Source organism: Podarcis bocagei, assembly GCF_964188305.1.
Source record: "Podarcis bocagei genome assembly, chromosome: 2".
In the NCBI taxonomy this organism is placed as follows: Eukaryota; Metazoa; Chordata; class Lepidosauria; order Squamata; family Lacertidae; genus Podarcis; species Podarcis bocagei.
In genome coordinates this window covers 9,163,025-9,179,448 of record NC_138126.1, presented here as the reverse complement: position 1 = coordinate 9,179,448, position 16,424 = coordinate 9,163,025, and the positions used below count along the sequence as shown (strand labels likewise).

The 16,424-nt window shown below is 44.7% G+C and overlaps 1 protein-coding gene across 5 annotated transcripts in view; it reads left to right on the top strand.

Annotated features, from left to right (window-relative positions):
- The window catches only part of LOC308580736 (uncharacterized protein), a 154,119-nt gene extending 138,516 nt beyond the window's left edge, over positions 1 to 15,603 (top strand). For 2 of the 5 annotated variants that reach the window (XM_081182857.1, XM_081182853.1), the window contains exons 2-5: positions 11,874 to 12,000; positions 12,847 to 12,941; positions 14,211 to 14,328; positions 14,735 to 15,603. In XM_081182857.1, the coding sequence (XP_081038983.1) occupies positions 11,874 to 12,000; positions 12,847 to 12,941; positions 14,211 to 14,328; positions 14,735 to 15,564 (1,170 nt within the window). In that variant the 3' untranslated portion in view covers positions 15,565 to 15,603. Of the gene's footprint in view, positions 1 to 993; positions 3,958 to 8,034; positions 8,201 to 8,345; positions 8,482 to 10,693; positions 11,206 to 11,873; positions 12,001 to 12,846; positions 12,942 to 14,210; positions 14,329 to 14,734 lie in introns of those variants that run through there. The other 3 variants (XM_081182854.1, XM_081182855.1, XM_081182856.1) reach the window with 3 other exon arrangements.
- The last annotated feature ends 821 nt before the right edge of the window (positions 15,604 to 16,424 follow it).

Sequence of the window (16,424 nt, the reverse complement as noted above, 5' to 3'; positions counted from 1 at the left end):
TGATCGTTAACTAAGCTGTTTGATAACCAAGGTACGACAGTAAATAAATAAAAATTCAGATGTTGCTGGATTTCACCTCCTGCCATCCCAGACTATTGATCCTTTTAACTTTTTAATGGTTTTATTGTTATGGCTTTGTTTTCATTTCTGCAAACCGCTTTGATATATGCTTTTAAGGATACTGCACTATATAAATATAGATAAATAAATCTATATAAAATCTGTTTTAAAGTCCTTAAAGGACTTAAAGGAAATGTCCAAATATTTATTTATTTATTTATTTATTTATTTATTTATTTATTTATTTATTTATTTATTCTAAAAGTTGTAAAACAGCAGCAGCAGCAACAGCAGCAGCAGCAACAGCAACCCATGAACATCAACATAAACTAACAGATTGGACATTTCTTCTGCTTTAGAATCTCATGCCCCATCCTGCCCCACTGCTGGCATGTATAAATGCTAAAATTCAAACTTTATACATTAGTTTTTCTATAGTTCTGTAATTCCACCTTTCCATATAAATGAAAAGCCTAATTGAATTCTTTTTAAAAAATATTGCAAAATGGAGATTTTGTTAGATAGGATTTTGTGTGTGTGTGTATCCCATACAGTCATACCTCGGGTTACAGACGCTTTGGATTGCGCGATTTCGGGTTGCGCACCGCGCCGAACCCGGAAGTACCAGAACGGGTTATTTCCGGGTTTCAGCCCTTGCGCATGTGCAGAAGCGCTAAATCCTGCTTTGCACAGAAGCGCCGAATCGCTACCCGCGCATGCGCAGACCTGGCGCTGCGGGTTGTGAACGTGCTTCCCGCACAGATCACGTTTGCAACCCGAGCGTCCACTGTAGTTGCAAAACAACATCAGAAACGACATTTTGTTTTGTAAATTGCCGTCCTATCTTGCCTCAGATGTTTCAAGCACTAGAATATATACTATGTGATTTGGGGCTCCATTTCTATCTCAGTCTCTTTCCTGTTTCCATTGCAGCAGGTGGAAAGGGTTTTCAGCGCGGTTCCAGCCCCACCACGCCTCAAAGGACGCCTGCAAATGACAAACCATACCAGTGCCAGGAATGTGGAAAGAGCTTCGCTCACAAGTGGGTTCTCACTAATCATCAGAGAATCCACACAGGGGAGAAACCATACAAATGCTTGGAGTGTGGAAAGTGCTTCACTCGGAAGGTGAATCTCATCCCTCATCAGAGAATCCACACAGGGGAGAAACCATACCAGTGCTTGGAATGTGGAAAGACCTTCAGGCAGAAGAGATATCTCACTTCACATCAAACCATTCACACTGGACAGAAATTATTTCAGTGCTTGGAGTGCGGAAAGAGCTTCAGGCACAATATAACTCTAACGAATCATCAAAAATTTCACAAGGGAGAGACGCCGTATCAATGCTTAGAGTGCGGAAAGAGCTTCATCAGTATTTCTCACCTTACGTCCCACCAAACACTTCACACAGGGGAGAAACCGTATCAGTGCCCCGAGTGCGAGAAACGCTTCACTCAGAAGAGTCACCTGACCTCTCACCAAACAATTCACACAGGGGAGACGCCATATAAATGTTCGGAGTGTGGGAAGTCCTTCCGTCTCAGCAGATACCTCACTTCTCATCAGAGAATCCACACAGGGGAGAAACCGTATCGGTGCTCAGAGTGTGGAAAGAGCTTTGGTGAAAAGAAGACTTTAGCTTCTCATCAAAAGAATTCACACCCTGGGGAAACCGTGTAATTGATTAGAGAGTGGAAAATACTTCCATCTGAACAGTAATTCATCATTTGTAGACTGTCACCGTTGGAGATGCAATAAAAAGTTATTTACAAAAACAACAACCCAAAAACCAATGATCTCATCAAATAATTCACCAGGCAGAATCCATATCAACATCACCTCAGCATTACTGCACACCTTCAACGTCATCGAAGAATCTACGCAGGGAAGAGACCAATCCTTTGGACATGGATAGCGCTTTATCCAGAAGATGCACCTCACTCTTCTGCACTCAGGAAAAACTGTAGAACGAGATTCTATCACTCACTGTAGAAATGAACGCCAGGCAAGGAGTCACATTGATGTGCTGACAACAAAGAAACCTAACTGTTTTTAAAAAATTGATTTCCACTTGCTTTAGTAAAATAGAGAGAAATTATGGTCTATAGGTAATTGATTGGTGGTCCAAAATGTGGTATAAATCGTGACAGGAGACAGCTCCTGCTCAATATCCCGCACAATATCCCGCCAAAGCCTTTTTTGGGAATTTAAGGTGGGTGTCACCTTCCGAGATGGGATATGAGTAGCTCCTAAGCAGAAATGCTGTTTGCTCAGGTGAGTTTATCTAGAGGGGAGGGAAAGGAGGGAAAGTGCAGAAACAGGCAGAGGAAGGAAAGGGTGTGTGGATTCGCTGAGTGTGCAAGATAGATCTTAAACACACACAAAACACTTACCGTATTTTTCGCTCTATAGGACGCAGTTTTCCACCTCCAAAAATGAAGGGGAAATGTGTGTGCGTCCTATGGAGCAAATGCAGGCTCCTTGGCCTCAGCAATAGCAACGGGAAGCCTCCGAAACGCAGAGGGAGCGCTCCCTCCACGCTCCGGAGGCTTTGCGTTGCTTTCGCTGAAGCCTGGAGAGCGAGAGGGGTCGGTGCGCACCGACCCCTCTCGCTCTCCAGGCTTCAGGCAGCTATCCGCAAGCCTTCGGAGCGCAGCAGGAGTTCCTGCCGCGCTCCGAAGGCTTGCGGATAGCAGCCAACTCCCACTGCGCTCCCCGGGCTTCAGGCAGCTATCCGCAAGCCTTTGGAGCGCCCCCCCAGCCCCGCAAGCTCCGGGAGCGGTGGCAAGGCTGCGCGCAACCTTGCCGCCGCTCCCGGACCTGTTCTGGGGGCTGGGGTCAGTGGAAGCTCGGGCTTCCCCCGCCCTAGCCCCGCTGCTAAAAACGAAGCCAAGATAGCGAGCGGGATCCATAATTCCCCCCCTTTATTTCCCACCCTAAAAACTAGGTGCGCCCTATAGTCCGGTGTGCCCTGTGGAGCGAAAAATACGGTACATGCTCATTCATTCTCTCTCTCTCTCTCTCTCTCTCTCTCTCTCTCTCTCTCTCTTACACACACACATACACACACACACACACACACACACTGCCATGCATGGAGAGTCCGCCTCCCGCTCCGGTAACTTCACAGATAAGAATTAACAAGCAGCTTTTATTTTATAGTTATTTTATTCAGGCATCAGCTTGCAAGCAACAATCCACATCCCTCCCCAAGGAGAGCAGTTGGCTTCTCTAAATCCCCCTGCTTCCGTCTTCCGCAGCAGCCGAAGTGCAACGGGAAATTCCTCCTCTTCTCTGTGTCTCCAGAGTTGTCCGTGACTGGACCTAACGGTCAGGGGTACCTTTACCTTTATAAGACCGACAACCGACCTCAGCAGAGCCAGCAGGGGAATTTTATTTTATTTTTTGCTTGAGGCAGAATAGGAAATGGGGGCCCGCTCCCTAAGTCAAAGTGTGGAATATCCAAAGCTAGGGAAGTTATTCTGGCCCCTCAGGCACAAGATCCCACAAGCGTCTCTTCCCCCTCCATGCCAGTAAAATAAAACTACATGACCATACATTTGCTGCCTTGTCAATCATGCCCCAAATCATCAGTCTCCGCCCAACCGTCCAATGGTAGGGCTGGTTCTGCCCATCAGGTTCTTCCCCCAATTTACCATTCCATCAGGCTAGACTGGAGTGAAGAGGCTTCCTATTGGCTCAGCTTTTGGCACTGGTCATTACAAGGAAATTGCAATTATACTTGAATGTGCTTTTCTCCTCCTCCCTCCTGATCCTTTTTCTTTTTGTGTTGTGTCTTTTAGATTGTTAGCCTGAGTTGAAGGACTGTTTGAGAGCAGGGTAAAAAAAATGCTTTAGATAAGCAAGTAAAAAAATAAATAAACAGTGTACATTATGCCTGCGTATATTAGCAATTGGTTTTCTCGAAACCTGTTTGATCTCTTAACCCATTTCCCTTTGCCAGCCGATTTGAAAGGTAAAAAAATTGTGTGCGTGCACATTTCTTCAGATACCAAATATCTGAAGAAGTATGCATGCACACGGAAGCTTATACCAAGAACAAACTTAGCTGGTCTCTAAAGTGCTACTGGACAAATATATATATATATATATATATATATATATATATATATATATATATATATATATGCTTTCGTAGATTTTCACGGGTACAGGAATGCAGGTTTTGGTGTCTTCGGGTATCTTCCCGTGTAAGAGTTGGGGTGTCTAGGCGACGTTTCGACGAGGTCTCACTCGTCATCTTCAGGCTGGTGCTTTCGGCTTCTTGTTACTAGAACAGAGCAGGATCTCAGTGTTTGAGTTCCTATAAATACTGTTGAGGGGGTGTGGTGTATAGCCTCCAACGTTCTGGGCAGAGAGGAAGTTCCCAGGTTATTGTGCCTTTTCTTCTTTTGTTCATTAATTACTTGTGGGATATCTTGAGTGATTTCTTGAGTGATATTCTGAGTACCACTTAGGAGGGTCATTAGGTGTGGATTAGTTGCTAAAGCTTTCGTGTCTTGACCTCTTGAGCTTGTGAAGAGTTTTTCTGAGAAGATGGCTGTACTGCACTTAGTTGTGCTCTGGCTTGGCTTCGTGTATAGGGGCGAGCTGTGGTTTTGTGCCCTGTGCCAGCCAGATCTGTGTAGGGATTGCAGGGGGGTGCAGCATCCGGAGGTGCCACTATGGTTTGGCTACTGGATGGTGTCTGTAATTTATCTGTGGAGAGGGTCTGGGTTTGGGTCTGGTGTGGTTGATTGGAGATGGCGTTCTGTGTGCCTCTGGTTCTGGTGTCGGTTTTTGTGGGGAGGGCTAATTTCCAGATGTCTGGCAGGCGGGACGTGTCGTCACGCTTGTTCATGTTGTGAGGGTGTTTCTCTATCTCGATGGAGAATAATAGAGAAATAATAGAGAAATAATAGAGAAATAATAGAGAATTCTCGAGATAGAGAAACACCCTCACAACATGAACAAGCGTGACGACACGTCCCGCCTGCCAGACATCTGGAAATTAGCCCTCCCCACAAAAACCGACACCAGAACCAGAGGCACACAGAACGCCATCTCCAATCAACCACACCAGACCCAAACCCAGACCCTCTCCACAGATAAATTACAGACACCATCCAGTAGCCAAACCATAGTGGCACCTCCGGATGCTGCACCCCCCTGCAATCCCTACACAGATCTGGCTGGCACAGGGCACAAAACCACAGCTCGCCCCTATACACGAAGCCAAGCCAGAGCACAACTAAGTGCAGTACAGCCATCTTCTCAGAAAAACTCTTCACAAGCTCAAGAGGTCAAGACACGAAAGCTTTAGCAACTAATCCACACCTAATGACCCTCCTAAGTGGTACTCAGAATATCACTCAAGAAATCACTCAAGATATCCCACAAGTAATTAATGAACAAAAGAAGAAAAGGCACAATAACCTGGGAACTTCCTCTCTGCCCAGAACGTTGGAGGCTATACACCACACCCCCTCAACAGTATTTATAGGAACTCAAACACTGAGATCCTGCTCTGTTCTAGTAACAAGAAGCCGAAAGCACCAGCCTGAAGATGACGAGTGAGACCTCGTCGAAACGTCGCCTAGACACCCCAACTCTTACACGGGAAGATACCCGAAGACACCAAAACCTGCATATATATATACTTTTCACAAGCTCAAGAGGTCAAGACACGAAAGCTTTAGCAACTAATCCACACCTAATGACCCTCCTAAGTGGTACTCAGAATATCACTCAAGAAATCACTCAAGATATCCCTCAAGTAATTAAGGAACAAAAGAAGAAAAGGCACACTAACCTGGGAACTCCCTCTCTGCCCAGAACGTTGGAGGCTATACACCACACCCCCTCAACAGTATTTATAGGAACTCAAACACTGAGATCCTGCTCTGTTCTAGTAACAAGAAGCCGAAAGCACCAGCCTGAAGATGACGAGTGAGACCTCGTCGAAACGTCGCCTAGACACCCCAACTCTTACACGGGAAGACACCCGAAGACACCAAAACCTGCATTCCTGTACCCGTGAAAATCTACGAAAGCAAATATATATATATATATATATATATATATAGTGGTATCTTGTTTTATATACGCTTCAGGTTACATACGCTTCAGGTTACAGACTCCGCTAACCCAGAAATAGTGCTTCAGGTTAAGAACTTTGCTTCAGGATGAGAACAGAAATTGTGCAGCAGGAGGCCCCATTAGCTAAAGTGGTGCTTCAGGTTAAGAACAGTTTCAGGTTAAGTACGGACCTCCGGAACGAATTAAGTACTTAACCTGAGGTACCACTGTATATATATCGACTGCGTCAGACCAACATGGCTACCTACCTGAATACCGATCCGAAAGGGTATAGATAGCCTGGTTAATATTCAGACCAGGCTGTAGCATCACATAGCATTTCTTATTTGTCCCTATTAAATGATACTATGTTATTATTGCCTGTGAGATCGTCGCTTCAATATATTCCACAGTTTCTCTGTTTTTCAAATCAAATGTTTGAAAGGATTGGTTCTCAGGCGGTTGACTGATCCGCTCGGGTGCACAAGATAGATGCACATAGACCCCACTGGGGTCTGAATTAGCGGCAGTGATTGCTGGCCTATTTAGGGAAGTGGGGCAGTGCCAGTGGTCTAACGTGGCATGATATGGCAGCTTCCTGAACTCCTGATGTTGGAAGACCCCAAGGGAGACAAAAGCCCTTTTGACAGCACAGAGTTGAGGTCATTCGCTCCCAATAGAGGAAGATTTCCCAAACTTGGGCCTTCAGTTGTTTCTGGACTACAGTTCCCATCATCCCTGACTGCTGGTCCCTCTACTTAGGGAAGATGGGAGTTGTAGTCCAAACAGCTAGAGGAGACCCAAGTTTGGGGATACCCTGCACTAGATGCAGGAAGGAACAACAACAACAACAACAACAACAACAACAACAACAACTTATTTATACCCGCCCATCTGGCTGGGTTTCCCCAGCACCTCTGGGCGGCTCCCAACAGAATATTAAAAACACAATAAAACATCAAACATTAAGAACTTCCCTAAACAGGGCTGCCTTCAGATGTCTTCTAAAAGTCAGATAGTCCTTTATCTCCTTGACATCTGATGGGAGGGTGTTCCACAGGGCGGGCACCACCACCAAGAAGACCCTCTGCCATGGTTCCCTGTAACCTCACTTCTCGCAGGGAGGGAACTGCCAGAAGACCCTCCGAGGTGGACCTCAGTTCCAGGCAGAATGATGGGGGTGGAGACGCTCCTTCAGGTATTCAATAAGTTGATGCAGGTAAATGAAGGCTACCAGTGGCTACAGCATAGCTGTCAACTTTTCCCTTTTCTTGCGAGGAATCCTATTTGGAATAATGGAATTTCCCTTTAAAAAAGGGAAACGTTGACAGCTATGGGCTACAGATGGGCGGCATATAATAAAGTTATTATTATTACTGTTGTTATGACTACTACTATAACCACGAGGGCTGAGCTCTGCTGCTCCACTGTGCCAGGGTTCCCCCCCCCCCAGGAATTTTTATTAACGTTTTCACAATATAATAACATTATATCTAGAAAAAATGACATCGGGAAAAAAAGAACAAAAGTAAAGAGAAGAATGCAAAGGAATGAAGAAAAAAGAGAGGAAATACAATAGATATAATAAAACAAACACACAATATAATATAATATAATATAATATAATATAATATAATATAATATAATATAATATAATATAATATAATATAATATAATATAATATAATATAATATAATATAATATATAATAATTTGATAATATAATACTATGATATGATATATGATATGTGATATGTGACATGATATATGTGTTTATATAATATGTGTTTATATATCATTATGTGTGTTTGTTTTATTATTTCTAGAGGGGATTCCCCCTCTATTCTAATTAAACCCTGCGCAACGGCTTCTGTAGAGTTAAAACGAGGCGACCTTCGTTTCCTAGAGAGGACGTGAATGTGGCGAGGAAGGGAGGTGCGGGGTCGCGAGGTCCTCCGGAGCCAACGCTCTTCCCTCCTGCCCAGTCCCCCCCCCCCAGTGCGCATGCCTGGTCCTCCCCGCGGCTTTTTCTGCCTCTTCCCGAGGGGCTTCGGGGACCTGGTGAGCTCCCGCACACCCACCTCTTCTGGCCCCCCCGGTGCATGTGGGTGCCGGGGAGCCCCAGGGCTGCAGGGAGGAGGGGGGCAGGAGAGGAGACCCCCTGGGTGGGGAGATGGGCGGACCCCCAGCAGCAGGCAGGGGCTGAATGGAGGGGGAGAAGGAGGGAGTCCTTGGTTTATTGGGGGGAGGAGAGGAGCTCCCCCAATAAAATGTTTCATAGAATTGTAGGCAAGGAAAGGGACTCAGGGGGAATAACGCAGCAATAACAAAAATAATAGTAGGTAAAGAAGATCGCACTGGTGGAGGGAAGTACTGGGCTGTGGGGCAGGGAGGTGAAGGGGTTAATTGAAATTGCTAAAGAAAAAGCCCATTTGACAGCACAGAGGTGAGGTCATTCACTCCCAATAGAGAGGAGGATCTCCAAAATTTGGGCCTCCAGTTGTTTCTGGACTACAGTTCCCATCATCCCTGACCACTGGTCCCTCTGGTTAGGGATGATGGGAGTTGTAGTCCAAACAGCTAGAGGAAACCCAAGTTTGGGGATACCCTGCACTAGATGCAGGAAGCAACAACAACAACTTATTTATACCCTCCCATCTGGCTGGGTTTCCCCAGCACCTCTGGGCGGCTCCCAACAGAATATTAAAAACACAATAAAACATCAGACATTAAGAACTTCCCTAAACAGGGCTGCCTTCAGATGTCTTCTAAAAGTCAGATAGTTGTTTATCTCCTTGACATCTGATGGGAGGGCGTTCCACAGGGTGGGCACCACCACCAAGAAGACCCTCTGCCTGGTTCCCTGTAACCTCACTTCTCGCAGGGAGGGAACTGCCAGAAGGCCCTCAGAGCTGGACCTCAGTGTCTCGGCTGATCAATGGGGGTGGTATAGGATTGAAGAGATTTAAAATTTAATAAAGATTCTACAGTGTTACAGACGCTTCAGGTTACAGACTCCGCTGACCCAGAAATAGTGCTTCAGGTTAAGAACTATGCTTCAGGATGAGAACAGAAATCGTGCGGTGGCGGCAGCAGGAGGCCCCCTTAGCTAAAGTGGTGCTTCAGGTTAAGAACAGTTTCAGGTTAAGAACAGACCTCCAGAACGAATTAAGTACTTAACCTGAGGTACCACTGTATAAGGAAAGCAGATAGCAGCAAGAAATATCAAGTAAACGTTTAGGACAGGAGATCAGTGTACACTGGTACCTCAGGTTACAGATGCTTCAGGTTACAGACACCGCTAACCCAGAAATAGTACCTCGGGTTAAGAACTTTGCTTCAGGATGAGAACAAAAATCGTGCTCCGGCGGCAGCGGGAGGCCCCATTAGCTAAAGTGATGCTTCAGGTTAAGAATAGTTTCAGAACCTCCAGAACGAATTAAGTTCTTAACCTGAGGTACCACTGTAAATGAAAACATGAGACTTATGGTTTTTTACATATGATTTTATTTTGGAGTTGTCTATTTTGGAGTTGTTTGTTGTAAAGAATGTCTATTATGTGAATACAATAATAAAGGATTTTTTTTTTAAAAAAAGGAAAGGGACCCAGGGGTCATCTAGTCCAACCCCCTGCAATACAGGAATAAACTCAGCTAAAGCATCCATGACAGGTGGCCATCCAATCTCTGCTTGAAAAACCTCCAAGGAAGGAGAATCCACCACCCTCTGAGGGAGACCGTTCCACTGTCAAACAGCTTTTGCTGTCAGAATGTTTTTTCCAGCATTGCCATTAAAATTGTGTCAATTGATTGATAATAATAATAATAATAATAATAATAATAATAATAATAATTTTTATTTATACCCCGCCCTCCCCAGCCACGCCAGCTGACACCAATAAAATCACAGTAAAAACATAATAAGGAGGGGGGGGGACCAATTTAAAATACAGCTTAAAATGCAATTTAAAATGCAGCCTCATTTTAAAAGTAGCCAATAGATCAAGACCATAAGAGGAGGGAAACATAAGGGTCCGACTGAGTCCAAACCAAAGGCCAGTGGGGTGGGGCTCACCTGCCCACACCCCAATATTTTACTCTAGTTGGCACCCCTGGCAGTTGATTCACCTGGGTGCCACCTCCCTCCAACACCCACACCAGAAAGCCAAGCTTCTTTCTCTCTTCCAATAAGTCAGGAAGCCGCTTTGATGCGCACTGTGGAATCACAGACTTGCAGAATTGGAAGTCATCTAGTCTAGGATTCTTTTGCCCAACGTGGGGCTCGAACCTTCGACCCTGAAGGTTACATACGCTTCAGGTTACAGACTCCGCTAACCCTGAAATAGTGCTTCAGGTTAAGAACTTTGCTTCAGGAGGAGAACAGAAATTGTGTTCCGGTGGCGCGGCAGCAGCGGGAGGCCCCATTAGCTAAAGTGGTGCTTCGGGTTAAGAACAGTTTCAGGTTAAGAACAGACCTCCGGAAGGAATTAAGTACTTAACCTGAGGTACCACTGTAATAACAATTTGCTAACAGAACTGTGTGTTGGATTTGCAGGACTTGGAAGCACCTCTGGGAGTTGCCCTGAGAGAAAATTAGCAATAAAGGGACAAGTCCCTTTGAATCCTTTGGGGGCATTCCAGCAACATAGATCAATGATGGAAGAAGATTCAGGTGAACCTGAAGCAGGAAGGGGCCCCCAAACCACCAAGACTGGGAGCAGTGAGGAATTTTGGGGGGAAACCACAGAGAAGAGATTGAGGGAAGAGGACGCCCTCAGCTCAAATGTGCCGCAGCAGCAGTTCAGGCAATTCCACTACACAGAGGCCAAGGGTCCCCGAGAGGTTTGCAGCCGACTCCACCATCTCTGCCGTCAGTGGCTGAAGCCAGAACTTCACACAAAATCTCAGATCCTGGACCTGCTGATCCTGGAGCAGTTCCTGGCTGTCCTCCCCCCGGAGATAGGGAACTGGGTGAGGGAATGTGGAGCAGAGACCAGTTCCCAGGCGGTGGCCCTGGCCGAAGGTTTCCTCCTGAGTCGGGCAGAGGAGAAGCAGGAAGAGCAGCAGGTAAGAAAATTTAATTCTAGGGCTAAGAATTCCAGGCAAGATATGCTTTTATGTACTGAGCTGAGTCCTAGAACAATAGGATCCAGAATGCAGCAGTCTGATTGGTCCGCAGGCGCCACCCAATCCAGCTTCAGGTGGAAGTGAATCAGCGACCTGATTGGCCTGCAGGAGCAGCCAATCAGGCTCCTGGATGAAGTGAATCAGCAACCTGATTGGCCTGCAGGAGCAGCCAATCAGGCTTCTGGAGGAGGTGAATCCACAACATGATTGGCCAACAAGAGCAGCCCGGAATTAGCCAATCATGGGGGCCCCGTTGTGTAAATAATGTATATATAGCTAGACGTTTTGGGGAAAGTTTCATTTATTGCTACTATGAGCTGGAATAAAGAGCATGAAATTCACACTCGACTCCGAGTATATTTTATATGCTTAATTGATTTTATTAATTGCCCAACTCATTTTGTTTTTGTTTTTTTCCAAATAATAATTCCCCCCCCACACACTATAAATAAAGTGGTCAGTTATCCCCACTATAAATAAAGTGGCCACTGTAAATAAAATGGTCAGTAGAGATCATGTTGATAAGGCAACTCACTTTGTGAGTTTGTCCAAATCCCTTTTCTGTTTCTTAACCCCAATCCCTCTTTCGATCTTCCTTGCTGTTTCAGGTAAATGGTATGTCGTCAGAAAGGACCAACGATTTCCATGAGGCAGAGAAGACTCCCTTGGACGCCGGAGAGCATTCGCTGAGACAAGGGACAGCCCAGGAGGAGGACAGAGGGGCCTCCTTGCTGGGTAAAGATTAACCTCCTCTTTATAGTTTATGCAAGGAATTAATGGGATTCTTTTAGGTTCTGCTGAATCTTAGGGAGGCAGGATACTTTCGTCCAATTAAACAATAGGTTTATTTTAATAGAACTGAAATATAAATTGCACAATAATGTCCACACTATAAATGTTATGTGATACATTTTGTAACGTCAAGGTGTACTTAAGATTTGTGTCACTAAACCTCTGAGAAAATTTTTTGCTACTGACCGATGGTTTTTTAAAAAAATATTATTATTATTTATACTTTCCAGATTTATACATTTCACTGATTTTACAATCATTTGAATTTCAAAACTTGATTTCCTTCCCCCTCTTTCTGCAGTTCCTTAAATTTATTTTTTAATATCTTCCGCATATCCTAATTAACTTAATTCGCTCATTTATTCATCTTCTTTAAATATATACTCTTATTACAATAATCCTGCCAATGTTTTTATCTCTTTACAATTTATTTGCAAATATTCACTAAACCAATGCCATTTTTTTTAAATAAAAAGTTTGTTATCTTGATTTCTTATTCTTCTGGTAAGTTTCTCCATTTCTGCATATCCCATAAGTTTATGTATCCATTCTTCCTTTGCTGGGACTTCTGATTTTTTCCATTTTGGGGCAAGTGAAATTCTTGCCTCTGTAGTCACATACATGAATAAATTTCAATACAGTTTAGGTAGTTCTGTTCCTATAATTCCCAAGAGAAAAGCTTCTGGTTTTCTGTTATTTCAAACATTCTTTTCATTTCATCATATATCATTTCCCAGTAAGCCTTAAACCTTACTACAAAATCCATGGAATTTTTTGTCCTGATCTCAGGGATCTTCTTGTGGAATGGAATGGTGCCGGCAATATCTACTCAGCCATCTCTTCTTGGTGCTGGAGGTGAAACAGCTGTTGTGACACCTGACCAGGTACGGAGACGGACCTCTGGGAAGAGAGTCTAGGGGCTGTCAGGGTGTATTTCCCCTCCTCACCTCCTTGGGTGCAAAGAATTCCTCTTTCCCTTTCTTCCTGCCAAAGCTGCCCACCAGGAAGACCGGGGAAGCCACTCAATGCAGTTTGTGTTCTACAGGAAATAATAGCATCATAGAATTGTAGAGTTGGAAAGGACCACGAGGCTCATCTATTCCAACCTCAGGAAGATGGAGCCATCCCATATGTGCTACCAGCCTCCTTTCCTTGACTAGTGTAATTTGAAGGTCTTAGGTAAAGGTAAAGGGACCCCTGACCATTAGGTCCAGTTGTGGCCGACTCTGGGGTTGCGGCGCTCATCTCGCTTTACGAGCCGGCATACAGCTTCCGGGTCATGTGGCCAGCATGACTAAGCCGCTTCTGGCGAACCAGAGCAGCGCACGGAAACGCCGTTTACCTTCCCGCCGGAGCGGTACCTATTTATCTACTTGTACTTTGATGTGCTTTCGAACTGCTAGGTTGGCAGGAGCAGGGACCGAGCAATGGAAGCTCACCCCGTTGCAGGGATTTGAACCGCCGACCTTCCGATCGGCAAGTCCTAGGCTCTGTGGTTTAACCCACAGCGCCACCCACGTCCCTTTAAGGTCTTAGATATATAATAAATGTACCAACCAAGCACGTACATAGATCAGCACAGGAAGACCGACCTGAAAATATTTTTGATTCCCAAACTGACCAAATGTTTTCCCTGCAAGGAGGGAGGGGGGTCAGGGAGCCTTCCCATTGTCTCAGGAATTGAGTAATCAGCATTTTAATGGGTGACAGACTATCATGGGTGACAGGCTATCAGGAAAGACAGTCAGGAAAGGCAAACAGAAAAAACAACATTCAAATTTCTGCTGTAGACCACCACTTCTGTGATGTATGTATGATGATGTATGGAGGGGTGGTCTTGAGCTCCAGGGCAGGGAATTTAAAATGTCTGTATAAGGGTGGACACACCTGGGTCCTTTCCTGCGTGTGAGGGGAGCACTCTGTTGCAACAGAACAATAAAGATCAGGCTTACGAGCTGCTTTGCTTCTCAATATTCTCTGGTTGGCCTCTGTTATTTTCTCCTACCAATAGGAAACCTACGTAAGGAATCTATATGGGCTCTTGGATACCCCTTAAAGTAAAAGGGCAGATTTTGTTTACAACACTAGCCATCCAAATTTTGCTGGTAGGTAATGTTTACAATAAAGAGGAAACTGTTTTCTTTCACTTTTAGAGTCCAGTGTCCTTTGAAGACGTCGCTGTGTGTTTCTCAAATGAGGAGTGGGCTGTGCTGGATTCTCACCAGAAAGTTCTGCATAGAGAAGTCATGGAAGAGATCGTTGCCTCTCTCGGTAAAGGGCTTTGCTTGTTTTTATACAGTATTTTGTTCTGTGAACTGCCTTGAGATCTTACAAAGAAAAGCCGTATATAAATTTACAGTCATACCTCGGGTTGAAGTTGCTTCAGGTTGAGCATTTTCGGGTTGTGCTCCGCGGCGACCCAGAAGTAACGGAACACATTACTTCCGTGCAGACGGTCAAAATGACGTCACGCGCATGCGTGGAAACAATGAATTGCGACCTGCAGGTGCGTGTTGCGTTTACTTCAGGATGTGAACAGGGATCCCATTCATATCCAGAGGTACCACTGTACTAAATAAATAAATTTAATAATAAAACAAGTCTTTTCAGTTTCTCTTTTATCAGAAGCATTGATTGAACTTGTTCAGTGATTTGAGACTCCCCATTTCTTCCTCAGGCTCTAATTGCCACAGAAACTTCCGCCGGAGTCCTGCCATTACTCCCTATCAAAGAATTCACACCCTGGGAAATCCGTATCAGTGCTTGGAATGCGGAAAGAGCTTCAGGCAGAAAATAACCCTCATCCGCCATCAAAGAATTCACACCGGGGAAAATCCGTATCAGTGCTTGGAATGCGGAAAGTGCTTCAAACAGAAGATCACTCTCACCCATCATCAAAGAATCCACACAGGAGAGAAACCATACAAATGCTTGGAATGTGGAAAAGACTTCCTTCGCAGTTCTTACCTTACTTCCCATCAGAGAATCCACACAGGGGAGAAGCCGTATAAATGCTTGGGATGTGGGAAGAGTTTCACGAGGAAGAGAAGTCTCACTTCTCATCAGAGTATTCAGGCAGGGGAGAAACTATATAAGTGCTGTGCTTGTGGAAAGCAGTTCTGTCATGTTTCGTACCTTACTTCCCATCAGATAATCCACACAGGGGAGGAGCCCTATAAATGTTTGGAATGTGGGAAGAGCTTCCATCACAGTTCTCGCCTTACTTCTCATCAGAGAACTCACACGGGAGAGAAACCGTATCAGTGCTCAGAGTGTGGGAAGAGCTTCACTCGGAAGAGGAACCTCACTTCTCACGGGAGAATTCACACAGGAGAAAAACCGTATCAATGCACTGAATGTGGGAAGAGCTTCCGACACAGGCCGTACCTTATTTCCCATCAGAGAATTCATACCGGGGAGAAACCTTATCAGTGTTTGGAGTGTGAAAAGGGCTTCTACCTCAGTTCTAGCCTAACTCGCCACCAGAGAATTCACAGAGGTAGATAGGCACTTACTTCCACATGTGGTGGACTTGTATAAAGGTAACTGTTTTTTGGAAATGTGTATTCTGATCATTTCCGAAACATTTTCAATGACCCACAAATGGCACTCCCCCCAAATTTTGAATGGAGTTGGGGGTGTATACAAAGATTTGGGGGGGGGAGGGGGACCATGGCAGCTGCCCATCTAAGATGGCCTGTAAGACAGAGTTGTTTCGCCTGGCCTTTGGCTTGGAATCAACTTGATCCCCTCCCCCTCTTTCTTTTTTCGTTTCTCCTCCTGTGATGGAACTCCTATTTGGGGACTTCCCTGGCTTTTTTTCTGGCCCACGTAGGACCAGTCTGGATAGTTGGCCTTGGTGAAGATTGGCCTTTTTCTCCCCCAAAAAGTTTTTGATTTGAGTTTCCATTGAAATGAGGCTGCATTTTAATGTTTTAATTTTGCATTTTAATCTTGTTTTTTAAGTTGTATTTCAATCAATTTGTTTTTATATCGGTTGTTAGCCACCCTCAGCCTGGTCTTGGCTGGGGAGGGCGGGGTATAAATAAATTATTATTATTATTATTATTATTATTATTATTATTATATTATTATTATTATCATCATCTAACCATTGTGGGCGATCAGAAGACATCCGATGCCAAATTTGGGGACTCACACTAACAGAGAAGTTAACAAATGTGTGCACTTTGCAACCCATGCTCAAAAGATTCATCTTATGAAACGCTCTTTGTTACACATATAGCTTCTAAAGAAGTTGGTTCCTTGTGGTGCAGCAATAAAACTACTAGCGCATTTGCAAAGCTAACCTGGGTCTGGTATGGTTTCAAGTTGGACTCCCAACTATGTGTTGAGAGCCCTGCATT